The following is a 14564-nucleotide window of genomic DNA, read 5'->3' on the forward strand; positions in this document are numbered from 1 at the left end:
ATCTGCTAAATACCTAAATGTAAAATGTAATGTAAATATATATATATATATATATATATATGTTTATCAATTTGCACTGGCTACCAATAGTTGCTCGCATAAAATTCAACGCATTAATGTTTGCTTACAAAACCACCTCTGGCTCTGCACCCCTAAATTCATTACTTCAGACTTATGAGCCCTTTAGAAGCTTGCGTTCTGCAAGTGAACGACGCTTTATTGTTCATCCCAAAGAGGCACAAAATCACTTTCACAGAGTTTTAAATGAAATGTTCCCTCCTGGTGGAATGACCCGCCCAACTCAATCCATCTTCAAGAATTGGCTAAAAACACATCTCTTCCATCTTTATTTGACCCTCTAACTCTAGCACTCTCTATTCTAATTCTATTCTTATAGAATTATAAAATAAAAAAAATAAAAAAAACTTTTAGAGAAAGAAAAAACTTTTCCCTTTTAGAGTTGCACTCTATTCATTTACTAACTGCTTGTTTTCTTTTTTTTTTCTTTTTCTTTTTTAAAAGACTAGCTTTTCTAATCTTTTTGTATTGTATCTGTTTGTTTTCGTTTTATTTATTATACAATTAACAAAAGCAAAAAAGGCCTCTAACACTAGGTTGCGCTATTCTTTTTCTATTACCGGTATATCTGTTTTCTTTTTATTTAATATATAATTTTATATAAAAAAAACCTTGTTACGTGTACTACGTTAAGCGAACTGAGACTTGTTATAGCACTTGCATTTTATTGCTCTTTTGTTGGTTTTGATTGCTTCCATTGTCCTCATTTGTAAGTCGCTTTGGATAAAAGCGTCTGCTAAATGACTAAATGTAATTGTAAATACCTATATACATACACACACACACACACACACACACTCCTTTTTATATTAATTATAATAAATTATATTGGTTAAATTGTTTTCTCTCTCTCTCTTTTTCGCTGTAAGTTCAATAGAAAGATACTCCGCTATATATAGTGTACACAATATGTAGGTATATACTTTGTTTATAGTTTAAATATACTTTTTGCAACTGTGTACGCTTTGCAAATTTGATCATGACTGAATTTAAATACAATAAAATATGTGCCATCTGAAACAGATATATAAAGTATGTAAGATGTTACGTACGCAAAATCAACCTTTACAAGTGATTTAATTTAATTAATCTTATATTACTATTTTTCTGAACTGATTTTCTGTTTTCTGTGTCTCTCTTTAAATATACTGTACTTTTCTTTTAGGTGTAAATTAAAAGCTATCAAGAATAGAGAAGATCTCATACATGTGGACTGGAATTTATTTATTTATTTTTATTAATGCTTGAACAGACAGTACAAGAACATAGCCAAGGGATCACATACAAATCCATAAAAATACATGCGGTCTGGATGGTCACATGTAAACAAACCCGTGACGTCATCATCACGCGTCTCATGTTATCAGACCGGATGTTTTATTTTTTGTTCCTCTAGTGATTGTAACCTTATTTGCTAATATATATATATAGATTGTAGACGTTATCTACAACCAGTATTGTGGTTTAACGTCTCACAATGTCTTTAAGTTACAATGTAAAGCATTAGCAAGCCGTTCATTCAACTAAAGAGTCAGCCGAATGAAATCGCTCCAGTTAAACAGCTGAAAACAACATTAAGGTAAGTCAAGCATATGTATTAAATCAAATTTGTATCGTAATTATGTATTAGATGTATCATCTTTGTTGTAAAATGTAGAATTTTATACAAAATGTATAAATATGATATACTGTATTATAATAATAACACTTCTCTACTACATATTCATTCTATTTTTTACTTGTTAGTGATGTCTTCATTATTTAATGAGTTTGAATGAATCTTTCATGAAAACATTTTCATGGCAGCCATTGTTTAAAGATGTATATTTAGTAAGGAATTGCAGTAGAAATTTATGGAATCTTGCTTCCACCACAGAATAAAAACATAAAGTAATTATGACTTTTCATCTCACAAATGTACAAATATTGTAATAAGATATAATTTTGTTGTGTCTTTGGTTCAGTGCTTGTGTTGACCATGGGTGCTGAACAGAGCGGAGATGCTGAACATAAACATTCAGACTTCAGCGCTTCAGGTGCTCAACATTATATTAATAACAAGATTTTGACTTGCACATGCTATGTTTATTCATGATGTGAAATATGTTACACGGAAATGAAATGATATTCTTATGTTGTAAATATTCTACCATTACCTGTTATTAAGTTCTGTTTTGTTGTTTCAGTTGTACCCTCTCCAGCCAAACATAGAGCCAAAATGGATGACATAGTAGTTGTTGCCCAAGGAACTCAGTCATTAAGAAATATTCATAATGATCCAGATGTAATAAAACTACAGGAAATTCCCACCTTTCAGCCTCTTCTGAAAGGTAAGCAGCAGTCCAAAAACAAAAAAACAATTTAGTATATGTATATGTGTGTGTGTGTGTGTGTGTGTGTGTGTATATATAAAATTATTTTTTTTTGGTAGGTAACTAAATGGTTTATAATAGATCTGGGACTGGGTTGTGCTGTTACTTTTGATATAAAACAAAGCTACAGCTTTTACATTGTCAATTTTTTTCCTGGAATTGTGACTTTTTTTTCTTTAATTCTGAGTTTGCATCTCGTAATTATGACTTATCTTGAAATTGCGATTTTATAGCACTTCTGTTTCTGTTATTTACCAAATTTCAGACACCTGACAAATTCTGACTTTTTACAAATTTTTCTCAGAATCACAATTGCAGGATATAAACAAGAAATTCTGAGGAAAACAAGTCAGAATTGTAAGATTAAAAAGTTGCAATTACCTATATAAAGCTGATAGAAAAGCTGCCCTATGTGCAATTTAAATGTTTGCATTCAACTCAGTTTTTGAGTGTTGATTATAACTATAAATATTAATAAAATTTGGCCTCTGTTATTAATTTTAACCTTCAATATTATAGTAATATACCAACTGACAGGGTTTCCTGTATATTTTCCAGCATTAGTTGAGAGATTGTTTTCCTTACAACTATCCAAATGAATTATAATCGTTTTTTTTTTTTTAAACCTGTGTCAATATCCAGCCATAGTTTATAAAGTGATCACAATCACAATTTAGCTTAATATTGGTGTCATTTCTCAGGTGTGCTCAGTGGACAAACCTCTCCGAGCACTATCTGTTTAGAAAAGCTGGATTCGGCACAGGTGCTGCAGCTGTGTGTCCGATATCAGGATCATCTACACCAGTGTGCGGAAGCTGTTGCCTTTGACCAGAACGCTCTGGTCAAGAGGATCAAAGAGGTATTCACCATCATTTCTATTGAATTTTACTGTTTCGTCAAGCCAGCTGTGAATGCTGACCTGTTTTTTATTGTCAGATGGATTTGTCAGTGGAGGCATTATTCAGCATCATGCAGGAGAGGCAAAAGCGTTACGCCAAGTACGCCGAGCAGATCCAGAAGGTCAATGAGATGTCGATGATTCTGAGACGCATTCAGATGGGCATCGACCAGACGATACCACTGATGGAGCGTCTCAACAATCTGCTGCCTGAAAGCGAGCGCCTGGAGCCTTTCAGCATGAAACCTGATGGAGAAATCAAATAGAGTCTGACAACAGTTGTTAAATAGCTCATAGTACTAATTGACTTTTGCTTTATAGAGACATACCTCAGGTCATGTCTGGTTGTTACCTAAGGAACTTCTCACTTTGCACTCTGAAAGGCTTTTTGCGTGCTTGGATCAGGTGTTATCTGGCATAAAACAAGTTACATGGTACAAAATGAAAAACTATAATACCAAAATGGTATAGGCATGTGTATATATTTACTTAAAAAACTTAATTGAGTGGTTTGAAAGGGCATGACAACACATGATTCTGCCTCTGAAATTGAAAATTATTTAACATATGACGCTTTTGCACTTAAGAGGCTTTCTGTAGACTTGTGTCATTAAAGTTGTTGGCATTAAATCGTTTATATATGCACCATCTGTTTTCATGAGATTTATAGATTTATAAAAATTACTTACCCTCAGAATGTTCAAGATGTAGATGAGTTTGTTTCTTCATCGGAACAGATTTGGAGAAATTTAGTATTAATTACTCACCAATGGATCCTCTGCAGTGAATGGATGCCATCAGAATGAGGAGTCCTAACAACTGATAAAAACATCACAAGAATCTACAAGTAATCCACATGATTCCAGGCCATCAATTAATGTCTTGTAACAAGCAACAAGCTATGAGTTTGTAAGAAACAAATCTATCCTTAAAGGTATAGTTCACCCAAAAATGAAAACTCTGTTATTAATTACTCACCCTCATGTTGTTCCAAACCCGTAAGACCTTTTTTCATCTTCAGAACATAAATTAAGATATTTTTGATGAATTCCGAGAGCTCTCTGACCCTGCATAGACAGCAAGGGTACGATCAATGCACAGAAACATACATTGTTAAAATGGTCCATGTGACATCAGTGGTTCAACCGACTAGAATACTTTTTGTGTGCAAACAAAACAAAAATAACGACTTTATTCAACAATACGTCTCCTCCCCATCACCCTATAGTGCCATTTTGGAGAGGGTCAGAGAGCTCTTGGAATTCATTAAAAATATCTTAATTTGTGTTCAGAAGATGACGGATGTCTTATAGGTTTGGAACGACATGAGGGTGAGTAATGAATGACAGATATTTAATTTTTGGGTGAACTATACCTTTAAGACATTTTAAAAGTTTAAAACGTTACCTGTGGTCATATATACATCCACATTTCTTCATAGTGTTACTAGAGGATCCAGTGGTGAGCAAGTGATTTAATGCAAAATGTCTCCAAATCTATTCAGAGTGGATGGCCTGCAAGTGAGTACATTAAGCTACTCTGAGTCTGAGAGTCATTTGATCTCAACATGGCGCCCACATGAGGCGACCCGCTCCATGAAAATTAAAGCATTTTACTTAAAGCACTGTTTATTTATTTATAAAACATTTTAAAGTACACTTTCAAAAATATTAAATACGTTTAAAATAAGAATAAAGTCGCAATCATCCTTTTTTGCTCCGAGACAGATGAACATCAAACACCAAAAAAAAAAAAACTCACTCTCCGTTCCAATAGATGGCGACAAAGATCATCTTAAAGTAAACAGACTACAGAATGAGAGGAAATCTGGACAAAATAGCATTGGACGCGTGTGAATGGCTGACCTGAAAATGTGTTGAGCTCATCAGTCCATATTCAATTAGTAAAGCAACACACCCCGTAATAAAGCTGATTATCCACAGCGATAATGCGGCGTCTGGGTTCAGTGCAGCAGAAAATCCCATGTGTTTTCCTGACGGAAGTGAGAAGCGAACCATCCAGAAAACGCGACTGTCAGGTGGGTGAAATAAAACAGCAGCATTTTCTGTACATATTGTTCTCATGACCAAAACCCTGTAAACATTATAAATGCAGTGCGATCACAATACGAGATAATGCATTACAATATGGCGCATACCTCTTCGCGTCATTATTTTAAATTAATCTTTTCGTTATTATTTTAATTGGTGCATTGAACGGAGTAACTGTCCCAAAGCAAATATGCACATTCAGTCCAAGTTTATTTAAAAAGCACATTTAAAAACAACAGGGGCTGATGTAAATATGCTATACAATCACATAAAGCATACTAAAAATAAATTAATAAAAATGCACGGGTAAATTCATCATGCATTGCATACATGTGTGTGTGTGTGTGTATATGAGATTGGATTGATTATTTTACTCATTCTCGTTCTGATCCTGCAGCAGTTTCAGGTGGTGGCCACTGAGAATGTGAACCCTGCTGCTCTTGAATCAGATATTCACTGTGCAACAGCAACCGAGAAGATTGATGGGACCTGCTGCTATGTCACCACATACAAAGGTATAAATGAGTCATAACGTGAGGTTAAGTTGTTATTAATGTTGGATCATTGTTGATTATGGTTCAAAGGTTTGTGGGTTGATATAATTTTTGAAATAAGTTTCTTAGCTCACCTAAGCATTTGATCAAAAATACACTCAAATTTTGTTAAATATTATTACAATATGTAATTTATTCCTTTGATGGCAAAGCTGTCACATTGTCCTTCAGAAAGCATTCTAATATGCTGATTTGATATTCAAGAAACATTTATTATTATTATGAATTTATAATGAAAAAAATTGCTGCAAAATATTTTTGTGGACTTTCTTCCAAAATCTTTGATGTATAGAAGGTTTGAAAGAACAGCATTTATAAATGTGTAATATGTAGTAATAATAATGTAAATGTGTATAATTTTTTTGTGTAATATAATAATAATAATATAAATGTATATATGTATTGAGACTGAATAGTGATTCCATATCCAAAATGAGGGTTTTTATTAATATTATAATTTTTATTATTTTTTTGAAGGGGAACCGTATCTCTGGGCTCGCTTGGATCGGAAACCCACCAAGCAGGCGGACAAGAGATTCAAAAAGTATCAGTATTCGCAGAAGACCTGTAAAGGTATTTTGGTCCATATGCTTTTTAATTTAGGTTTTTTAAAATGATTGTTTTTGTATGATTGAACTTACATGAATAATATAATTAACATGTTATTTCATGGGCTAACAAGAAACCATCGCAAAGCAGTGAATAAAAATAAAAGTTGTAAACACATTTTTTTTTTAATTCTCTGCTAAATGACAGGATTTGTGTGGAACGTAGACAAAGATTTCCGTGAAGTGCCAGAATCCTGGATCGCTGCTCACAGAGTCCAGCATGAGAACGGCCGTCCAGTGCCGGATGAACATGGACACGTACCAGGTGGGTTAGAGTCTTGTGACGTTACACCTGTCACAAGTTATACTGTACTGAATGAAAATAATGGCTTAGATATATCTGTTATGAAGGTTGGGTTCCGGTGGATCATATCAACAAGCAGTACTGCTGGCACGCCTCTGTGGTCAACTATGATGCTGGTGTCGCCCTTGTCCTGAAGACAGACGGAGAGGATGAAGGATTGCTTGAAATTGTCTGCGTTCCTCTGGCAGACCTCATGGAGCAAACCCTTGAGCTTATTGGAACCAACGTTAATGGAAATCCATATGGTGAATACATATATATTTGAAGTCTCACCAAGGCTGCATTTTTTTTATTTATTTTTTTTATTAAAAATGCAGTAAAAACAGTAACATCGTGAAATATTATTACAATTTAAAATTGTAAAATTGTTTTCTACTTGAATACATTTTAAAATGTAATTTATTTCTGTGATGCCAAAGCTGAATTTTCAGGATCATTACTCTAGTCTTCAGTGTCACATGATCCTTCAGAAACCATTCTAATGAAACAATGACATGTGTTTTGTCTGGATTCATTGAATAGAACGTTCAAAATACAGCGTTTATTTGGAATAGAAATATTTTGTAACATTACATGTTAAAATTCTTACTTTCATTTACTCTTTTGAATTCTAGTTTAACTGTTAAGAAAGTAAGAAATTGAGTGGAGTTCTGTTGGTTTAGGACGTGGCTGACTGTGTGATTCTGTAGGTTTGGGAAGTAAGAAGCATCCAGTCCATGTCCTGGTGCCCCATGGGGTCCTGCGCATCTGGAACCCTCCTCCAGTGGAATTCCAGCAGCTGTATTCCTGGTTTCAGGAATGTCAAGAGGGGCGAGTGGAGGGAATCGTGTGGCACTGTGATGATGGGACACTGGTCAAGGTAAATAAGGGTTCATATAGGACTGGACAATAGTTCAATCTCAATATATAGCGCAATATTTTTTTTCTACAGTGACTATGATATGATTTTTAAACGCATTTCTCTTATTACTAGTCCTATACACTTATTTATTCCACAACTTCATTGAATAAACCTGAGCACTGCACGTTTCAAAATCAAAACGAGGCACGAGTGTTGTATATAAATGTATCTTTGAAAAGAACCAAGTGTCGTCAGAAAAATTTCAATGGCATTTTTATTTGATCTGATAAAGCAGCATTCATGAGCACAGCTGCTATGTATACAGCCGTTACCATGGAAACCCCTGCTTCTGCTGCTCCAAAAGCGCCTCCTGCTGGCAGAGAATGAATTTGCATTTTCAATAATAAGCCCATCTCCAGCAACTTGTTTTTGTTGTTGCTCACTATTTTGTTTTGTTTTTTGCGGCAACACTGAGCACTTTTCAGATTCTTTATCCTGGCTGAAGCACTTTTGTTTCAATCTATAAGAATAATCAGCCTATGTTGTAGTTTAAAGTTAAAGATATTAATATTAATAAGGTGAGTCTGAGAGCGTTGTGTTTATTTGACAGTGATTTCACATTTCTTGTTTGTATGAAGGCTAAATATAAATAAAAAGTGAACATTTAATTTATCTGTGCCATTTATATTTGTAAAATATTATATAGTTTAATTGGACGAGGTTTCATAGACTTGGCAAATTCATTTTTCAGAAGCTTGTAGGTACACACATCCATTGTGGGCGTTCTCGGCAGTTTTTCTGAGGCTGTTAAAATATTGTTTATATCGTATCGTATCGTGAAATTAAGAGATATAAATTTTGGCCATTTCGTCCAGCCCTAGGTTCATGCTTAAAACCGTCACTCTTTTGCTGCTGTTATCCACATTTTTTTCAGATCAAATCACTTTAACTCTTGTTCTCCAGATACACCGCCATCATCTTGGGTTGAAATGGCCTGTGAGTGACACCTTCCTGAACACCAGACCTGTGGTCGTCCACGTAGATGAAACGCCTGAGCCAGATGCTTCTGAGAAGGACTTATTCAAATCATTTTCCAGCATAAATGGAAAACTCTTCAGCTGCATACGGGACATTCAGTTTGAACCCTGATCCCATAAAATGAAACTACCAAACATTCCTGCGACATTTGGTTTTAACCAGTGTGAAGAATCTTTGCCAACACTTAATACTGGTCAAAACTGCCTATTGCAAATTCCCATTGACATTTTGCTCATATATGCACTGTGATATGTGCGAATGCTTTATATTGAGAGTGGAAGAGTTTTTTTTTTTTTTAATTATTATTTAATTCTTTTTTTGGTTTGTTTAAATAGGATGGTTCAGCAATATGTATAAATAAATGGAACAAATTTACATTGATCGTCATTTATTACATGTAAGGAGTCTCAAAAATGAGGCAGTGATTAATGGGTTAAATGTAAAAAGATCAAATCCTTTCAGTTTCAGCTTATGCTAGTAAGGCCATAAAATCACAAATATTGTAAACTTTATATGACAAGGTTGTAATATTTTACAAAAAAATAAATATGAACCTACTTGTGAAACATTATATTTGAACAATAAGGTGAAGCAACATTGTACATATTTGGCTCTAACTGAGCAGTAAGAATAAAATCTAATAACCTGAGAAATGATCTGATGTGTGTTAGCTGATAGACACGTCTATGGGAACCGCCACTCCAAACTTCTTCAACTGTTCCTCCAGGATGATGTTTTTCTTCACCTCCAGATTGTAGTTGAACTTTAGATCCTCAAGTTCCTCAAAAAATGTCGGGTCAAAGTTTTTCAGCTCTCGAGTCAGCTTTCTCAATTCGTCCTAAAACGAAAGCATTTATAATGTGACTTGAGATCTAAAAACTGCAGATTATTTAGGCATTTTTCTTCAGGGATACCTGTAATTTCTTTTTTTCAGTATTTGCTGCCTTAATTTGTTCCTGGAGATCATTGTATCCTACAAAAGAACAGGTAGATAGATGATATACGTCTAATGTAGCCACAATATGAATTCTTCAGAAAACAAATCAATGGTGATCTTACCTGGTCCTGCTTTGCTGGCTCCAAACTGCTCATCGTACCTTTGGATCTGGCGAAGAAGTTGAGCTTTTTCCCTCTCGAGTTGTTTATTGGCCAATCTAATTGGGAAATATTTGACAAAGAATGAGTTTCGAGTCATTTCTTGCGCTTTGAAGTCTATGTATATTAAAGCACTTCACCTCAGGGACTGATACTCTCTGACAAGGCCTTCATCAGTGGTCGCTTCCGCTGGGATATTTTTAAGCAGTTCCACCTGTTAATACATATCAGGTTATTAGATCTCTGAGAAAAAAAAAAGCATGTCAAGTCTGGAATGCACTACGTTGGAACAGATTTTAAAACACATTTGCCAACTTTGTAAATGGTTACAGAGAAATAAAAAAGACTGAGGGTCACACACTACCAGACTTTCAAGTCATTCCGAACACAACAAACTCAAGCAGAAACATGTGCCTCGTTGCTAGGAGATGCATGACAAATGAAAACAAGTGTTCTAAAACTGGCTCAAAGTATCAAACGTTTCAGTAATGGCAGAATATGGGGATTTTAGTAAATAGCTGAAGAACTGTCTCACTTGTTCCTTCAGCTGGCTGACTGTGTGTTGTGTGGCCTGCTGTTTCTCATTCGCTTCTTTCAGCTGCATCTTCAGCTCTGATACGCTGGAGTTTTTCTTAGCGATTTCGCTCTCAAGACATTTCATCTTGTTTTCAAATAACCTGTGAAGGGAAAAATGAATAATAACTTGAATGATGACGAAACTGATTAAGTATTTAGGTAAATGTGCTACCTGGAAACAACTGAAGATTTCCAGGTCTTGCTGTCCACTCCCTCTAAACACGGCCCTTTTGACTGTGCCAATAGGAGCCTCTGATTGGTCTCCTCAAGCTCCGCCTTTAGTTTCTCATTGGCTACTTCAAGTCTGGCCTTTGCATCCCTCAGCTTTTCTGCAGCTTCTGCTTCCTGCAGTTTGCCACAAAAACATATATACTGCATCATGATATATTAAGAGCATGTTTTACTGATATAAAGGTAATGAAAACCAGTTAAAAAAAAAAAACCTTTTTAATATCTTTACGTAAGCGTTCATTTTCCATCATGATTTTCTCAATGCCCTTGGTTTTTGATTCAAGTCTTGCATTTAGCTGTTCCTCTTGTTTTCCTTTCAGCTTTTCATATTCAGACTGTAACAAAAAGAAAGATGCACATTATTAGGCAAAGTAGAAAATGTCGCGTCACATTTTTAAACAAAACAATATCAAAATCTTATTATAAATTATACAGATGCAACTTGCAGATGGTCTTTGCTAAATTTTCTTTAAATGTTTTATTTTACTTAAAAAATGATTTTATTCAGCAGATGCATCGTTGATCAGTAGTGACAGTAAAACATTTATGTTTTATTTAATAAAAAATGTTCTTTTGAACTTTCTAATCAAAGAATCCTGAAAAAAACAACATTTATAACATTTATAATATTACCAAATATTATATTTATGTTACCAAATATATTTCTATTTAAAATAAATGTTCTTTTGAACTTTCTAATCATCAAAGAATCCTGAAAAAAAGGTTTCACGGTTTCTACAAAAATATTAAGCAGCACAACTATTTTCAATGCTGAAAATAATAAGAAACGTTGTTTGAGCGAATCAGCATATTAGAATGATTTCTGAAAGATCATGTGACACTGAGGACTGGAGTAATGATGCTTTGGCATTACAGAATTAATGCATAATATTAATAATAAATTACATTTAAAAAATACTCTAACTGAAAAAAAATTAAATAATAATAATATATATATATATAAACTGTTTTTACTGTATTTCTGATGAAATGCAGCCTTAAAAGATTACTTTCAAAAACAATAAAAAAATCTTACTGAGCCCAAACTTGTGAATGGTAGTGTATCATCCAACATGTTCACAAAATGTACCTTTAGTTTCTCATGGTCTCGTTCTAGTTTAGTAAGCTGCTCCTGCACATTGGCCTCTGAAGTCTTCTTTAAGTTCTCATTCTCTCTCTGAACTTTCTCCACTACCTTCTTCATCAGTGCGATGGTCTTCTCCAGCTCAGGAATGGTTTTCCCGCTGCGGCCAGACTGCATGAGAAAAGCAAAAGGAATGACTGAAGGAGATGAGAGGTTTAGTGTTTTAAGATCTTAGAGATGCTGCAACCTACCCCACGAATATGGCTGAGCCTCTTCTCCACTTCAGCTTTCTCCTTCTTCAAAACACTGCACATCTCTTTGAGGTCAGACACCTGATCCTTCCATTACAGGGAGAGTAAAGTAAGTACAACAGTTTTTTAATTTATTTTTAATGTTATTAATCATTTCGATTTTACTGTACTTTTAATCGAGGTAGGTCCTTGTTTGCTTGCTCCAGTTGGAAACGAAGCTCCAGGTTCTCCGTGGACACCTTGAGGTTCTCTTTTTGGAGCTCATGTTCTCTTTGAGATGGTGTACCAGAACCACGGCCAGATGTCTGCTGAAACAACAAAGAGATGTTGATGCCGTAGACAACATGCAGCTAAATAACACCCAGAGCACGAATACATTTTAGATACAGGATGGAGAGGATGCAACACAAAGACACCATTGCTATAGGACAAGAGCAGACGCTCTGGGTCTGGAAAGGCGAAGTCACAAGCTCAAAGCCAACAAAGCTATTGGGTGGAGAACTGTAAGCTTTATGCTAGCACTTCAGTGGGAGCTCCTATGCGTTAAGTACCTTTCGAGCTTTCACTTTGCTTTGTTCTTTGTCACGAAAGGTGGTGACCTCTGATTCTACCGGTCCAAGAATGTTCAAGACATCACTTTTTATAACACCTGCCTTTAGCTCCTTTGTGGGGGAACATTTTACGTTCTCACTTAAAACCGGGTCCACGTCTTCCTCAGGGATGAAGGACATGGTCTCCTCCATTGATGGTTCTTCAGGCACCACTTTGACATCAACTGTGCTGAGTGCCATTTCGTCTTCTTCAAGCTCTTTAGACCCTGCAGATGTTTTCAAATTTTGGCTTGGATCACCTTCAGATTTTAAAGACTCAAAATGTTTTTCTTCAGGATCTTGCTCCTTATCTCTGTCTTGTTGGTCATCCTCCAGATGTTCTTTTGACATCCCTGGCTCTGTGTAAGTCCTACTTTCTTCTGCATCTGTCTTTTCATTTTCAGTTGTTTCATTTTCCAGCTGATCTTCTTCAAGAGGCTTATCTGTCATCTCTTCTGCATCTCCATTAGTCTTCGGTTCTTCCTGTGCATGTTCAGCCACTACTATATCTTCCTCTTGTCCTCCTTGAGCCACATCTGTTTCCTCTATATCTTTCTCAAGCAATCCCTCTTTTTTGTTGTCCTCTTCCTGTTCATTTTGTTCTCATTCACCAGATCTTCTGGATCTACATCTACAACGTTCTCTCCTACATTCTCATTGCGCTTTTCCTCATCTTGACTCACTGCTGCTGCACTCATTCTTTTGAATGAAGTTTGAGTTGCTTTGTCCTCTGTAACTGCTATTTCCTTTTCAGTGATAGCTTCTTTTCCAGGGATTGTGTCATTTACTAATGGAGACCGAGTTTGGTCTCTTTCACTAATATCGAAAGTCATAGAATGAACAACTTTTGAGGACCAACTGAGCCGAGACTGAGATGCCACATGTTTTTTCTTCATTATCAGAGATAGAATAGAGGTATGGAGAAAGAAACAGGTTTGAGAGGAAGCGTAAGACTGAAATTAGTGGGGTGAAATTCATGATAAGTGTTGAAAAAATGTTTTACTGTTACGCAAAGTGTTACACCTACAGATGGTCTGGATGGAGACTCTTTGGACAGTTGATTCTCCAGGGAGTGAAGCCTCTCCTCAAGATAACGGTTCCTGATGGTGATATCCTCCATTGCGGCATCACGGGGTAAAGCTTGCTGCTGCCTACAAAACCAACAGTACATATTACACATTCCTCAAGACAACATAAAAAAAACTGAACAAACTGGCATGATTGCTAGGCAGAACACACTTTATCACTTTGATTTGCTGCTCCAGTTCAGCGTTCCTTCTTTGTAGCTCCTCAATCTCTCTGTCAGCCTCGAGGGTCCGTACACCAACAACCTGATCTGCGGTCACTCCTCTGCCTTTTAGTTTCTTCTGGAGAGCCACCTTCTCCTGCTCCAACCTTCAAAGACATCAGCCAACATAAACATGATAGGGAATCTTCAACTTTTGTTCTTACTCTTAATAAATGCTAAAGTTAAGCTCACATTTATTGCATACATTTTAAGATTCCTCAAACCATTAATGTGTCTTTTGAAACTGTGGATGGATTATTGTTACAACACAAACCTGCTGTAAAGTTCTTTGATCATTGTTAATTGTTTAGACAGAGATTCCACTTCTTTCTCCTTCTCCTTGAGGACGGTCCGCACTTTCTCCACCCTGGCCTGCCACTTTTTACCTTCCTCCCACCTCAAGATTTCTTCTTTAGAGGACTGCAAATATAGGAGAAATATGCATACATGAAATTGAATACTGTTATTGTTAATAAATCAGAAGGACTAAACAAATCAGAGGAATATAATAATTTATTTACTTTTTAATGACTCAGGCAATGTCAGAAACGAAGCTAGACTGTGACTTCACCACAAAATGCTAAATTAAATGTGTGTGTGCCAAAGAATAAGAGCTCAAATAAACAGCTGACATAAAAAAGGCATCTTTAGGCTTCTTCTGCATCACCTTCTTCTGATAATTTACCTTTAACTGTCTAACTTTTC

General features: G+C 35.5%; 4 protein-coding genes and 1 long non-coding RNA gene across 9 annotated transcripts in view; 2 read left to right on the forward strand and 3 right to left on the reverse strand.

Moving 5' to 3' along the window:
* Window positions 1-1379: 1379 nt before the first annotated feature.
* Window positions 1380-3694, forward strand: borcs5 (BLOC-1 related complex subunit 5). The gene is made up of 5 exons (XM_058766446.1): window positions 1380-1657; window positions 2043-2114; window positions 2265-2408; window positions 3152-3309; window positions 3387-3694. The coding sequence occupies exons 2-5, from the start codon at window positions 2057-2059 to the stop codon at window positions 3612-3614; spliced, it is 588 nt and encodes a 195-aa protein (XP_058622429.1). The 5' UTR covers window positions 1380-1657; window positions 2043-2056; the 3' UTR covers window positions 3615-3694.
* LOC131533957 (uncharacterized) lies at window positions 3460-5010 on the reverse strand. The gene is made up of 4 exons (XR_009269264.1): window positions 4756-5010; window positions 4038-4167; window positions 3678-3760; window positions 3460-3594 (listed from the first exon to the last, which is right to left on the reverse strand). It is a non-coding gene; the product is annotated as an uncharacterized LOC131533957 (long non-coding RNA).
* A 146-nt stretch (window positions 5011-5156) lies between these two features.
* Window positions 5157-9358, forward strand: rlig1 (RNA 5'-phosphate and 3'-OH ligase 1). Of its 2 annotated transcripts, none has more exons than XM_058766444.1 (7): window positions 5157-5386; window positions 5800-5914; window positions 6431-6526; window positions 6710-6826; window positions 6913-7110; window positions 7555-7724; window positions 8670-9358. In XM_058766444.1, the coding sequence occupies exons 1-7, from the start codon at window positions 5297-5299 to the stop codon at window positions 8853-8855; spliced, it is 972 nt and encodes a 323-aa protein (XP_058622427.1). In that variant the 5' UTR covers window positions 5157-5296; the 3' UTR covers window positions 8856-9358. The 2 variants fall into 2 exon arrangements, with proteins under 2 accessions (XP_058622427.1, XP_058622426.1); XM_058766443.1 differs by having other exon boundaries at window positions 5797-5914; window positions 8670-9353.
* The window catches only part of LOC131533952 (centrosomal protein of 290 kDa), a 31218-nt gene continuing 24447 nt past the window's right edge, over window positions 7794-14564 (reverse strand). The window contains exons 40-53 of one of the 4 annotated variants that reach the window (XM_058766436.1): window positions 14134-14279; window positions 13811-13966; window positions 13599-13722; window positions 12152-12289; window positions 11982-12068; window positions 11737-11901; window positions 10859-10981; window positions 10588-10760; window positions 10375-10516; window positions 9980-10053; window positions 9804-9898; window positions 9659-9717; window positions 9390-9582; window positions 7794-8076 (exon numbers count right to left, since the gene is read on the reverse strand). In XM_058766436.1, the coding sequence (XP_058622419.1) occupies window positions 9412-9582; window positions 9659-9717; window positions 9804-9898; window positions 9980-10053; window positions 10375-10516; window positions 10588-10760; window positions 10859-10981; window positions 11737-11901; window positions 11982-12068; window positions 12152-12289; window positions 13599-13722; window positions 13811-13966; window positions 14134-14279 (1653 nt within the window). In that variant the 3' untranslated portion in view covers window positions 7794-8076; window positions 9390-9411. Of the gene's footprint in view, window positions 8080-9027; window positions 9583-9658; window positions 9718-9803; window positions 9899-9979; window positions 10054-10374; window positions 10517-10587; window positions 10761-10858; window positions 10982-11736; window positions 11902-11981; window positions 12069-12151; window positions 12290-13598; window positions 13723-13810; window positions 13967-14133; window positions 14280-14564 lie in introns of those variants that run through there. The other 3 variants (XM_058766437.1, XM_058766435.1, XM_058766438.1) reach the window with 3 other exon arrangements.
* Window positions 12300-13586, reverse strand: LOC131533955 (nucleolin-like). Its single transcript, XM_058766445.1, is given in 2 exon segments — window positions 12300-13167; window positions 13170-13586. Coding segments are annotated over 2 exon segments (948 nt in total). The 5' UTR covers window positions 13468-13586; the 3' UTR covers window positions 12300-12517.

Source organism: Onychostoma macrolepis, chromosome 25 (assembly GCF_012432095.1).
Source record: "Onychostoma macrolepis isolate SWU-2019 chromosome 25, ASM1243209v1, whole genome shotgun sequence".
NCBI classification, from domain to species: Eukaryota; Metazoa; Chordata; class Actinopteri; order Cypriniformes; family Cyprinidae; genus Onychostoma; species Onychostoma macrolepis.

What these genes read in the sequence shown, in the direction of transcription:
- borcs5 (XM_058766446.1), top strand. Translation starts at nt 2,057, where the DNA reads ATGGGTGCTGAACAGAGCGGAGATGCTGAACATAAACATTCAGACTTC. An exon ending in TTCAGACTTCAGCGCTTCAG is followed by an intron (nt 2,115 to 2,264) that starts GTGCTCAACATT and finishes TTGTTGTTTCAG; the next exon opens with TTGTACCCTCTCCAGCCAAA. An exon ending in CTTTCAGCCTCTTCTGAAAG is followed by an intron (nt 2,409 to 3,151) that starts GTAAGCAGCAGT and finishes GTCATTTCTCAG; the next exon opens with GTGTGCTCAGTGGACAAACC.
- rlig1 (XM_058766443.1), top strand. Translation starts at nt 5,297, where the DNA reads ATGCGGCGTCTGGGTTCAGTGCAGCAGAAAATCCCATGTGTTTTCCTG. An exon ending in TTCGCAGAAGACCTGTAAAG is followed by an intron (nt 6,527 to 6,709) that starts GTATTTTGGTCC and finishes GCTAAATGACAG; the next exon opens with GATTTGTGTGGAACGTAGAC. An exon ending in ATGATGGGACACTGGTCAAG is followed by an intron (nt 7,725 to 8,669) that starts GTAAATAAGGGT and finishes CTTGTTCTCCAG; the next exon opens with ATACACCGCCATCATCTTGG.